Genomic DNA, 12,620 nt, shown 5'->3' with positions numbered 1-12,620 from the left:
GGTGCCAGCTTTTTGCTTCATTATAATCCACCAAATCGGGATCCCAGGGTGGCGCAGCGGTTTAGCACCTGCCTTTGGCCCAGGGCGCAATCCTGGAGACCCGGGATCGAATCCCACGTCGGGCTCCCGGTGCATGGAGCCTGCTTCTCCCTCTGCCTATATCTCTGCCTCTCTCTCTCTCTCTCTCTCTCTCTGTGTGACTATCATAAATAAATAAAAATTAAAAAAAATTATAATCCACCAAATCTATCTGTGAAGTCAGTAGTATTCCTCTGACCATTACTTTGGGAAGTGGTGAGAAAAAAGAAAGCAGCCTTGACAACTAGGAATTAGCCTGGTACTATCAGCTAGGCCTTGATATCTTGGTAAAAATAATTTTACAGGAAATTTTCCTGTGAAAGTCCCATTTCCTTAAGCATTCCCCCAAATCGCCCTCAGTTAAGTCCTTTCTATACACCTTCTTTCTGAGAGGTCTTGTGGTTCCCTTAGGTACAGGTTCTCTGTAACTCCAATAAGTAACTGTATCTACTATATTAAGTCCCTGATAGTCTTTGGCTGAAAGGTATCAGTAAATGAGAAATAAGAATCTAAAATCACATACCTTAAATTCTACATACATTACCACAGTATCACCATCTTTCTCTTCAAACCAACCCCTCTCAAAATATTCCCTTTCCTTTATTTTTTATTTATTTTATTTTTTAAAGAGGTTTTATTTATTTATTAATGAGAGAGAGAGAGAGGCAGAGACACAGGCGGGGGGGGGGGGAGAGAGAGAGAGAGAGAGAGAGAGAGAAAGAAAGAGAGAGAGAGAAAGAGAGAGGCAGAGACACAGGCAGAGGGAGAAACAGACTCCATGCAGGGAGCCCGACGTGGGACTGGATCCCGGGTCTCCAGGATCAGGCCCTGGGCTGAAGGCAGCGCTAAACCGCTGAGCCACCTGGGCTGCCCCCTCCCTTTCCTTTTAAAAAAAAAATTATTTAAGTAATCTCTATACTCAATGTGGGGCTCAAACTCAGGAACCTGAGATCAAGAGTTGTATGTTCATCTGACTGAGCCAGCCAGGTGCCCTAAAATACCCCTCCTAGTTCTCCTCTGACCTTCCTGCTTCAAGGTTCTATCTTTAGCTACCCTTTCAATATCAGTGTTTTTTTTTTTTTTTAAAGATTTTATTTATTTATTCATGAGAGAACACAGAGAGAGGCAGAGACACAGGCAGAGGGAGAAGTAGGCTCCCTGCAGGGAGCCTGATGTGAGACTCAATCCCAGACCCCAGGATCATGCCCTGAGCCGCTGAGCCACCCAGGCATCCCAGTATCAGTGGTTCTTATCCATTTCTGGCTCACAGTACTCTTTTTTGAAAATGTAAAACTATGGACTGCTCCCCACACCAGTCTCCCCACATTGTGCTCAGAAAATACACATAATGAAATTTTTTCAATTTTAGAAAAGGTTTATGGAACTTAAAAATGACTTCTCTATCCTCTCTCCCATGGTAGTACGTTAATGTCAATAATCCCTTAACCTGTATTTTTTAAAAATCCCTTATAGATGACTATCCCCAAATCACTAACTTCAATCTTTACCCCTCTTTTAAATTTCAACTAAGTGAAAACACAAAACTAAACTCATTTTCTTTTCAAATCTGTTCAATATTGCTTCCTCTTGCCATCCTGCCAGTTATCCAGATTTCAAGACATCAGTATCAATTTTGATTAATCCTCTGGATCACATCTGAGCATCTCACAATCTACAGATTTTATCTCTTTTAAATATATTTAAAACAATTTTTTTTTGCGGGGGCATCTGGCTGGTTCAGTGGTTGAGCATCTGCCTTTGGCTCAGGTTGTGATTCTGGGGTCCTGAGATGGAGTCCTGCATTGGCTTCCCTGCATGGAGACTGCTTCTCCCTCTGCCTGTGTCTCTGCCTCTCTCTCCGTGTCTCTCATGAATAAATAAATAAAATCTTAAAAAAAAAAAAAAGGGGGGTTACCTGCTGCTTTTTTCAAATAAGGATTTTCTAATACCTCAGCAGAGGTTTCAAAACTATTGCAAGTTAGTTAACTGGGAAATGACCTGCCTTTTTTAGCAGGTACATTCAGTTGAATGCTAATGATTACCAACAGCACCCAAGACAAAAACAGTTTCTAACCTGCAAGTATATTAACAGGCTATTTCAGGATAAAATGGTTGTAGTATACTTTTCGTACTTAATACAGTAAAACTGCCTCATTGACAACAAAATTTCCACACATAAAAACTTAATTTATTATTGAGAATCCAGCACAAACTCTTCTTCCCCCCCAAATCTTCACATATTATCCAAAGATAATTCTAATTGTTTAATTTTCCATTCTTTCAACTGAGGGAAGTCCCAGGGAATGCAAAGAGCATTAGAGAAAGTTTTATATTCATTATCACCACTACTACTTTTGCATAAGGAAGATAACTTCAAGTATTTTCCAAGATGTGCACAGCCACCTTCTCAGCACTGGATATTAACCACTCCCATGTTACAGATGGGAAAACAAAGGCACAGATAAGGGAATCAATGTCAAATGTCATCAAGTTCAAAGAGCTGAGTTTCTGGTTCCCTGCTTTGGTTCTGGAAGCTAAGCAGATAACACAAATTATAAAAACAGGTCCTTACTTAATTAAACACACTAGGTTATGAGGAAACAGAGATAGATATTAACAGTAAATTATTACTTAACATTATACAAACCTCCAAAATAGGGTCAATAAATTTAAGAAGGAGACTATGTTTAACTTAGTTTATAATTCAACATTTGCTGGGCAAAATACAATAAAGGTATATACAGAGAGTGGAATGGATTCCTCCAAATGGGAGACTTTCTACTCCAAGTGACGATGATTATTCCCTTAAACCATGAGTGGCCTTAGAGAATAGGAAAAGGAAGTTTTGTAGGAGCTTGCCACCACTATTTAGTTTTGAAAGGCTTCTGTATAAGCAGCAACCTTCAACACAAGAGGAAATGAGAGCTGGGCCTCAACTACCATGATTATTATTTCCTTCCTTAAAACTCATGTTTAAATCTTTGCCTAGGTCCTTTATAAACAAACACTTTGGGGCACCTGAGTGGCTCAGTTGGTTAAGCTCTGCCTTGGGCTCAGGTCATGATCCCAGGATCCTGAGATCACACCCAGCATTGGGCTCCCTGCTCAGCAGAGAAGCCTGCTTCTCCCTCTCCCTCCTACTCCCTCTATCTGTGCTCTCTGTTGAATAAATAAATAAAATCTTAAAAAATAAACACCTCTAGTAATTAAGACACTCTTCATCTAGACCAACCTTCTCTCTTTCAACTAATCCAAGATGTGTTTCTGTTTAAGGTGAATTTACCCAGCCATCATGACATTACTCCTGTATTCACCCAGGGTAAGGTAAAACAGAGAGCAGCTGGGCCTACATTCCATCCTTTCTCATGCTTCATCAGGAATCATTTCCCACCTCCAGGCCCTGCCTCTCACCATTCCTCTGACATCATGATACTTGTGTTCTTCTGTCCCATTATATCTGCAATATCCAATCATGGATTGATGTATTTTATCTATTCCTATAATTGTGATTATATAGCTTACTGATAAATTTTTCACTTCATTCACTTATAACTGTTTTCTAAGTTATTCTGCATAAAAACACTCCCCTCTTCATGTAATACTTATTTTTTCTTTCTTGAATCCTTTTCAGGAGGCTACTTTGCAAAGAACAAACATTCGCAACCTGAAACCACCAAACATACCTTTTGTGACCTTTCTTAAAGGAAATATATCTTTAGATTCTACTCAAAAATGTTCGGGGAGGGTGATTTTGCCAAGTGCAACTTTATTTATTTATTTATTTAATTTTTAAAGATTTATTTTAGAGAGAGAGTGCAAGAGCATGAGCAGGCAGAGCAGAAGAGAATCTCATATAGACTCTGTGCAGATCATGGAACCCAACACAGGGCTCCATCTCACGACCCTGATCATGATCTGAGCTGAAACCGAGAGTCGGATGCTTAACCAACTGAGCCACCCAGGTACCCGCCAAATGTAATTTTAAATATTTTTTTAAAAGATTTTATTTATTTATTCATGATAGACAGAGAGACAGAGACACAGGCCGAGGGAGAAGCAGTCTCCATGCAGGGAACCCGATGTAGGACTCGATCCCGGGACTCCAGGATCACGCGCTGGGCCAAAGGCAGGCGCTGAACCGCTGAGCCACCCAGGGATCCCCTCATTTTAAATATTTTTATATGTGCCCTTAGCCTAGCAGATAAGAACTAGATTCCCACTGTTATGTTTCCTGAGCATCATTCCTTCCTAAATCTTTCCTCTGAGGTCCTTGACTTAAAGCAACATAAAAAAGTGAGGCTAAAGAAACTCTAAAATCAGTGTAACAGCTGTATGGCAAGAGGCCTAAAGAAATAGACTCCTCTGAAGATTTATCAAGAAAGAAATGAGGAAATGGGAAAAGGGACATAAAGAGAGGAAGAAGTTATCAGCAGATAGGAAGGGGATGGAAAGCAGAGTGAGTCAATCTCCTCCCAAAAGAAACCAATGGGGAAAATGAGCAGTGAAAGATTTTAGAGCATGTGGAGCCAAAATGTATCCAGGTCCTAGAATAAGGTTCATTTACCCCCTAGACACTTACCGTGTTGCATTTTGTGCCACACACCACTTGCCTATGATTCAGCCACTGAGATGCAAACACTTTATTAAGGGTCCCAAGGTGAAACTCTCTTTCCTTCAGGAGACTGGGAAGTTGCTGTGCTGCATAGCCATGCAGCACTCGAGAATAGTTGGTTTCATTCTGAAGCCTGACTTCTCGGTTCTTCAAGTAGTACACTAAGGATCTCTTCACTGGGGGGAGTCTTTTCCTTTTGTGAAGTGAATGATCCCAGCCAAACTGTGGAAAGCAATATTAGAAATTAGGGCTTTGGCCACCTTTGTTCAGAACAAGGGATCCTCCTGTATCAGAGAAATCACCAAGAATTCATACCGCAGGATTGACATACAACAGAACAGGAATCTCAATACAGAAAAGTCCAGTTTAACTCTTCCAACACTGAGAAGATGCTACTCAGTCAAACCTACGTATGAGAAACAAGGACTGAAAGACAAGGGAAAGGAAGCAGAAAAGAGGTCAAAAGGTTTACCAGGCCTGTTAGGAGCGAAGGATTCAGAGTCCCTAAAGCTATCCTTGATAAGGAAGGGAACGAAGGACCAAATAATCACTATACCGACACCTGAGCTGCATCTCTACCCACGCACCGTCTCCCCTCTCAGTCTGTACTCCCCGTGGCGCATGGAGAGTGCAGCTGGGGGCAGACTGGGGTCCCACGCCTTCCAGGGACACGCAATCAGGGCCACCCCCCTGTCACCAGGCCCGCGCTCCAGGCCGTTGAAGAATCGCGAAAAATCAAACACTAAGGGAGTAGGAGGAGGCACGGGAAATCAAGAGTATGAAACGCGTTCAACAAGGGCGTTATAGGGATGATACCTGAGAACTGCTGTTTTTTATACCGATCCAAGAGGCAAAAAGCCCAGGTCAGGGAAACCTATTTCCCATATAAAGCACGCAATCGTCTCCGCTTCCCGAGGTCCCGGAAGGGGGGACTTTACTGTCTCCCAGTATCTTCTGGGAGGTTTTGTTCCCGATTCCCATCGACGTTGGTTTCCCTTCCGCCAAAGACAAGATTGTAGCTTCTTCTCAGGCCCCACGACCGGCTGCAGGGCTTCCCTGGAATGGGCCCTGTTCCAAGTTTCCCTTTAGCTCCTGATTGCTCTGGCCTTTCTGCTCTTCTCTGAATCCCTGAGGGCCCGGCCCTGACCCTACAGGCTGGGGCCCCACTCCTGCCCCATCTCTGACTACAAACCTTGGTCCCCGGGTTCCGGCTTCCTGATCTTAGAACCCTCCCCCGCTCTAGGTGCCTCGGCGGTAGAACCCGGGTCCAGGCCTCTCAGCCCTCACCTGCGGGCACTGAGCGTCGCTCCCAGCTCCTGGCGAGGCGGGCGCTTTCCGCTTCCTGCTAACTGCTTTCCGGGCCATAGTGGGCAGCGCCGCAGCGGCCCCGCAGCCACATGGGGCGGGGGTAGCTAGGGTTAGCAAGACGGCGGGTCATATACTGGGCCCCGGGGCCGCGCACTTTTGTGCGCCTGGCCCGGAAAATGGCCCGGACCCGGGGAGGCAAGCAGAGAGAAAGGAGGGAGGGAGGACAGGGGTCGGGAAAGGGAAAGGGCTGGGGAGGAAGAAACGAGCAGCTCTCAGACGAATTGAGTCTGAAAGGACGGCGAGCGGCGAGAACCAAAACACCCCCTCCCCTTCGCCCGCGCTCCGTCACCCTTGCGCAGCCGCACTTCGCAGCATGTCGCCACGGCGACGCTGCCCGGGCCTTCAGGGGTGGGGTTTAGGGCCTGCAAGTGGAGAGTTCGCGGCAGTTGTTTGGCTGCCGCCCGCGCATTTCCAACGGTCGTCAGATGGCCGCTGAGGTGGAAGACCTGGGGTCGAAGGAATCTGCGTTCTGCCGTGGACCTCGGATCCCCGCCTGCCCGTCCGCAGGCACCCGGAAGTGAGGACGGCTATCCTCGCTCCGGTTAGGAATTCCTCCCGGCACACGCCTTTACCCGGCAGCTGCCACTGGTTATCTCTTACTGAGCGCCGCACTTTCCCCGAACCTATCAGAAACGGAGCGCTGACACCGTGGGCTGTACTCTATGCCAGGAGGCAGGACCTCCTTCCTCCACCCTCGCAAGGTGGAGTCCGGCTTAGGGTCCACGCCCGCCTGGCCAGACTTGCCCTCCGCAGCGTTTCTGCCCTGCCTGGCATTACCAGCCCAGGATGCTCCCCAGGCCTCTGGCCGCCTCCTTCCCATCCCTGAGGAGCCCACGGGCTCCATTCTCCACGCAGTCATGCCTCCCTGCTGGCCACCTCCCCCGCCTAACCATCTCTCCTGCCCTAACCATAACAGCCCCTCAAGTGAGCTTTCCCTCAGCTACGACCTTCAGATTCTCATGACCTACCGGCCACACTGCCTTTTGTGCTTTATGAAATAGGTCTCATGCCTTAAGTTATGTTTTGTATGTCTCCCATGCAGTCCTAAATTGAGGACAGGACCAGGGGACTGCCCCTGCCTGCCTCTCCCTGGGGACCCTGGTTGCATCTCCATGAGGGCAGATGGGGTGAAACTCTGAACCACAGAGAAGAGAGTAGAGTGGATGTTGCTTGTCGGTCAGTTAGATAACGGGGCTTCTTCAGGATCACCCTTGCCTCCATTTTCAGAAGATCCTGTAGGAATTTGTGCTGGCTTCCACTTTCCTCAGGCACAGAAACTCTTTGAGGAAGCAGGATGCTCTTGCTTGGGGTTGACTGTCCTCAGGCTCTAGTGCCCTGTTACCTGATGGTTGCTTCAGGCCTCATACCTCCAGGGAGCTCTGTTGACCCATCCGAAGCTCTGCCTACAAGATTTGGATTTGTTTTCCACACCAAAACAAAGACCAGATTGAGACAGGGTCCTCTGCCATCCCAAGTGGGCACTGCCACTAATTTCTAATGCCACCTTGGGAAAGGCAGCCCCATCTTAACTTTATCAGGCCTATCCCTTCAGAGACATGCACAGAGTGAATGGGTCAGAAGTGGTTCAGTTTCCTTTTTAAGCCTATTGTTCCAGTTCCGTCTTGCCTCACAATGCCCTTGATGACTCAGGAGCCCATTGGGCAAGAATCTGGAATTCCTTTGAGAATCTCTAGGCTCATGCCAGGCTGCACATGGTATTGCCCAGTCAGAGGCTGCAGCCTCATCCTCAAGGTTAGTACACTTTATCTTGGCATCCCAGGAACTAGCCCCAAATGCACTTCCCAACAGAGCTTATAATTTCTGTGGAATGAAGATTCACCTGGAAGTTTAAAAATAAAAAAAAAAATCCACAATTGCCTTTATTTATTTTATTTTATTTTATTTTATTTTATTTATTTTATTTTTTTTAGATTTTATTTATTTATTCATGAGAGACACAGAGAGAGAGGCAGAGACACAGGCAGAGGGAGGAACAGGCTCCATGCAGGGAGCCCGATGCGGGACTCGACCCCGGGTCTCCAGGACCATGCCCTGAGCTGAAGGCGGCGCCAAACCGCTGAGCCACCCAGGCTCCCCGCCTTTATTTATTTTATTAACATGTATTTATTTATTTGAGAGAGAGCACATGCATGTGCATGCAGGTGGGGAGGGGCAAACAGAGAGGAAGAGAGAGAATCTCAGGCAGACTTCCCACTGAGCCCAACCTGGGGCTTGATCTCACTACCCTGAGATCTCTACCTGAGGGGAAAGCAAGAATCAGACACTTAACCTACTACTCACGCACCCAGGTATCACAGTATCATCACTCTTTTAAGAACAATTGTGTGGGGGTACAAGGGTGGCTCAGTTGGTTGAGTGTCCAACTCTTGACTTCAGCTCAGGTCATGATCTCTGGGTTGTAGGATCAGCCCCATGTTGGGCTCCTCGCTCAGTGTGGAGTCTGCTTGAGATTCTCTCTCCCTCTGCCCCTCCCACTCATGCTTGCTCTCTCTCTAATAAATAAATAAATAATATATTAAAAAAAAAGAAGACCGGTGATACCAAAAATAAAACCCCCAAACCTGTTGATGATACCAAGGATTGGTAAGGAGGCAGAATGACTGGAACTTTCATACATTACTAGTGAGCATGTAAATTAGTACAATTTGGAAAAATCTATGACAGTACCTACTATAGCTGAGTATGTGTACTTTATGATCCAAAACTTCTACTTCTGATTATAACAACAGAAATGAGTGTTTATGTTCACCAAAAGGCAAAAGAATAATCAGTTTTATTCATAGCAGCTGTAAATGGGTACTAGTTAAAATGTCAATCAATAGGGACACCTGGGTGACTCAGTTGGTTAAACATCTGCCTTTGCCTCAGGTCATGATCTTTGGGTCCTGGGATCGAGCCCCACGTTGGGCTCCCTGCTCAGTAGGGAGTCCGCCTCTCTCTTTATCCCTCTGCCTCTGCCTTTCTCCACTGCTCGTTCTCTCTCTCTCAAATAAATAAATAAAATCTATTAAAAAATGTCAATCAATAGTAGATAAATTGACAGTTCCCATGATGACTTCATTAGATTTGATAATTTGCTATAATGACTCACAGGACTCAGGAAAATAAATACTATCAACAGTTTATTATAAAGGCTATTATAAAAGATACAAATGAGCAGCCAGATGAAGAGTGAGGTCTGGAAGGGTCCTGAACACAGAAGATTCTTTCCCTATGGAGTTTGGGGTACACTACCCTCATAGCATGTGGATATATTCAACAACTTGGAAGTTCTCTAAACCCCATAGTTTAGGTTTTACATGGAGGTTACATTATGAAGGCATGATTCATTAAATCATTATTCTTTGGGGCGCCTGGGTGGCTTAGTCAGCTGGGTGTCTGCCTTCAGCTTGGGTCATGGTCCTGGGGTCCTGCTCTAGTCACTCTCCCTGCTCTGGAATCTGCTTCTTCCTCCCCCTTCTATCAATCCCTCCTGCTCATGCTCTCTCTCTCAAAATGTTTTTAAAGTTAAAAGAAATTCATTAACCTTTGGTAATTCATTCAATCCCCATCCTTTTTTCCTTTCCCAGAGGTTGAGAAATTAAGGCTGAAAGTTCCAAACCTGGAATCACATGGTTGGTTTCTCTTATATCTAAGGAACCATCCTGAAGGTATCTAAGGAACCATCTTGAGTCACTCCATTAACAAACTCAGGTTTGGTTGAGAATTACTCATAAATAATAAAAGATTGCTTCTCACCATTATCCCTTAGAAAAGTATAAGTCTTAGGAGCTTTTGTATCAAGAACCAGGACAAAGACGGGATCCCTGGGTGGCGCAGCGGTTTAGCGCCTGCCTTTGGCCCAGGGCGCGATCCTGGAGACCCGGGATCGAATCCCACGTCGGGCTCCCGGTACATGGAGCCTGCTTCTCCCTCTGCCTGTGTCTCTGCCTCTCTCTCTCTCTGTGACTATCATAAATAAATAAATTAATTAAAAAAAAAAAAAGAACCAGGACAAAGACCAAATACGTATCTTATATCCCAATATCATAGTAATAGAAGTCACTGTATTGGGGTGCCTGAGTGGCTCAGTCGGTTAAGCATCTGCCTCTCAAGTCATGATCTCAGGGTCCTGGGATCAAGCCCCACATCAGGTTCCCTGCTCGGTGGGAAGCCTGCTTCTCCCTTTCCCTCTGCTGCTCACCCTGCTTGTGCTCTGTCTCTCTCTGTCAAATAAATAAAATCTTAAAAAAAATAATAAAGAAGTCATTTAACTAACTGGTTTGCTAACTGGTTACTAACTAGGAGAATAATGGAGGCTTCTGGTGTTCAGAAAATTTCGTTTTCTTTTTAAAATATTTTATTTATTTATTTGAGAGAGAGAGAGAGAAAACGAGTAGGGGGAAGGGCAGAGAGAGCAGCAGACTCCCCACTTAGCAGGAAGCCTGGCACAACTCAGGGCTCAATCCCAGGACCCCAGGATCATGACCCAAGCCAAAGGCAGATGTTTAACAGACTGAGCCCTGCAAGCACCCCTGGTGTGCAAGACATTTCTACATATGTCCATGTGTGTGTGTGTGTGTGTGTGTGTGTGTATTTAAAGAATAAAAAAAATTTTTTTTAGTAATTTCTATACCCAAGATGGGGCTCAAACTCACCACCCTTGTGCTCATTTCGGCAGCACATATACTAAACTCACCACCCTGAGATCAAGAGTTGCATGCTCCTTAAGAGTGAGCTAACCAAAAAAAAAAAAAAAAAGAGTGAGCCAACCAGGTGCTTGCCCCTTTACAGATTTTATTTTTAAGTAATCTCTACACCCAATGTGGGGATTGAACCTACAACCCAGAGATCAAGAGTTTCATGTTCCACCCATTGAGCCAGCCAGGTACCCAGAAATTTCTATATCTTGATCTTGGTGATGATTATACTAGTACTTGCTGATGATTATTATATACATATGTAAAATTCATCAAGCTGCACATTGAAGTATGCAGTTTATGCAAGTATACCTCAGTATAAAGAAATAAACATTGTGGGGGATCCTTGGGTGGCTCAGTGGTTTGGCGCCCACCTTTGGCCCAGGGCATAATCCTGGAGACCCGGGATCGAGTCCTACATCAGGCTCCCTGCATGGAGCCTGCTTCTTCCTCTGCCTGTGTCTCTGCCTCTCTCTCTCTCTGTGTCTCTCATGAATAAATAAATAAAATATATTTTTTAAAAAAAAGAAACATTCAAACATTTTTTACTTGTTTTTTTCCTTTGTACTTTTAAGAGACAATTAGGCTAGGAAGAAGGAAAATTTAAAAAACACAACCCTAGGCTGAAATGAACCTGATAGGACATTGAATACATCACTTTACTCTCACCTCCACAATATTCTCCAGGCATATGAAAGCCTGAGAATCACCTTTGTCTCTCCCAATTCTTGTACCCTCTCCTCACACATTCACCTATCTATTCCTATTTATTTTACCTTCAAAATATCTTGAGTTGGGTCACCTGGGTGTCTCAGTCAGTTAAGCATCTGCCTTCAGCTCTGGTCATGATCCCTGGGTCCTGGGATTGAGCCCCACCCCCACCCCCCTATCAGGTTCCCTGCTCAGTGGGGCTTGAACACATGACCGAAAGATCAAGATTCACATGCACATTGGGCTGCTTGGCTGGCTAAGTTGATGGAGCATATGACTCTTGATCTTGGGGTTGTAAATTCAAACCCCGTGTTGAGTGTAGAGATTACTTAGAAATAAAATCTTTGGCCCCTGAGTAGCTTGGTTGGTTAAATGTCCAACCCTTGATTTTGGCTCTGGTCATGATTCCAGGGTCCTGGGATTGAGTCCTGCATCTGCTTCTTCCTCTGCCCTCCCCCCCCACTCATTCTCTCTCAAATAAAATCTTTTTTGGGGGGGTAGGCTGGGTGGCTCAGCTGTTTAGCACTGCCTTCTGCCCAGGGCGTGATCCTGAAGACCTGGATTGAGTCCCACATTGGGCTCCCTGCATGGAGCCTGCTTCTCTCTGTCTCTCTTTGTGTCTCTCATGAATAAATAAATAAAATCTTAAAAAAAGGGATCCCTGGGTGGCGCAGTGGTTTAGCGCCTGCCTTTGGCCCAGGGCGCAATCCTGGAGACCCGGGATCGAATCCCATGTCGGGCTCCCGGTGCATGGAGCCTGCTTCTCCCTCTGCCTGTGTCTCTGCCTCTCTCTCTCTCTCTCTCTCTCTCTCTCTCCCTCGACTATCATAAATAAATAAAAATTTAAAAAAATCTTAAAAAAATAAAATAAAATCTTTAAAAAAAACTCACAAAATCAAGAGTTCCAATCTTTTTCACTCCCACCCCTCCAAGTCAATCCTTGTGACCATTCCTTCACAATGTGATGTGCAGAAGGAGGCCCGTCAATGGTCAGTGACCCAGGACCTGCTCACTTTTTACATTTTCTTTGGCTTGGTCTTGCCAGGAAGAATAATAACAAAAAAATAGTATAAAATACTTCAGACAAATTGAAATCTTTTTTTTTTTGACAAATTGAAATCTGTTATTCATGCTTAGTAACAGTAATTCCT

General features: G+C 45.0%; 1 protein-coding gene across 1 annotated transcript in view; it reads right to left on the bottom strand.

The window, feature by feature from the left end:
• DCAF12 (DDB1 and CUL4 associated factor 12) overlaps nucleotides 1–6,620 on the bottom strand; it is a 30,989-nt gene extending 24,369 nt beyond the window's left edge. The window contains exons 1-3 of the mRNA XM_055302192.1: nucleotides 6,348–6,620; nucleotides 5,978–6,102; nucleotides 4,658–4,912 (exon numbers count right to left, since the gene is read on the bottom strand). Of these exons, the coding sequence (XP_055158167.1) occupies nucleotides 4,658–4,912; nucleotides 5,978–6,055 (333 nt within the window). The 5' untranslated portion in view covers nucleotides 6,056–6,102; nucleotides 6,348–6,620. The remainder of the gene's footprint in view (nucleotides 1–4,657; nucleotides 4,913–5,977; nucleotides 6,103–6,347) is intronic.
• Nucleotides 6,621–12,620: the final 6,000 nt, after the last annotated feature.

This window comes from Nyctereutes procyonoides, unplaced genomic scaffold (genome assembly GCF_905146905.1).
Source record: "Nyctereutes procyonoides isolate TBG_1078 unplaced genomic scaffold, NYPRO_anot_genome, whole genome shotgun sequence".
NCBI classification, from domain to species: Eukaryota; Metazoa; Chordata; class Mammalia; order Carnivora; family Canidae; genus Nyctereutes; species Nyctereutes procyonoides.
The sequence above is the reverse complement of the archived record's forward strand: the minus strand, read 5'-3'. Positions and strand labels throughout refer to the sequence as shown.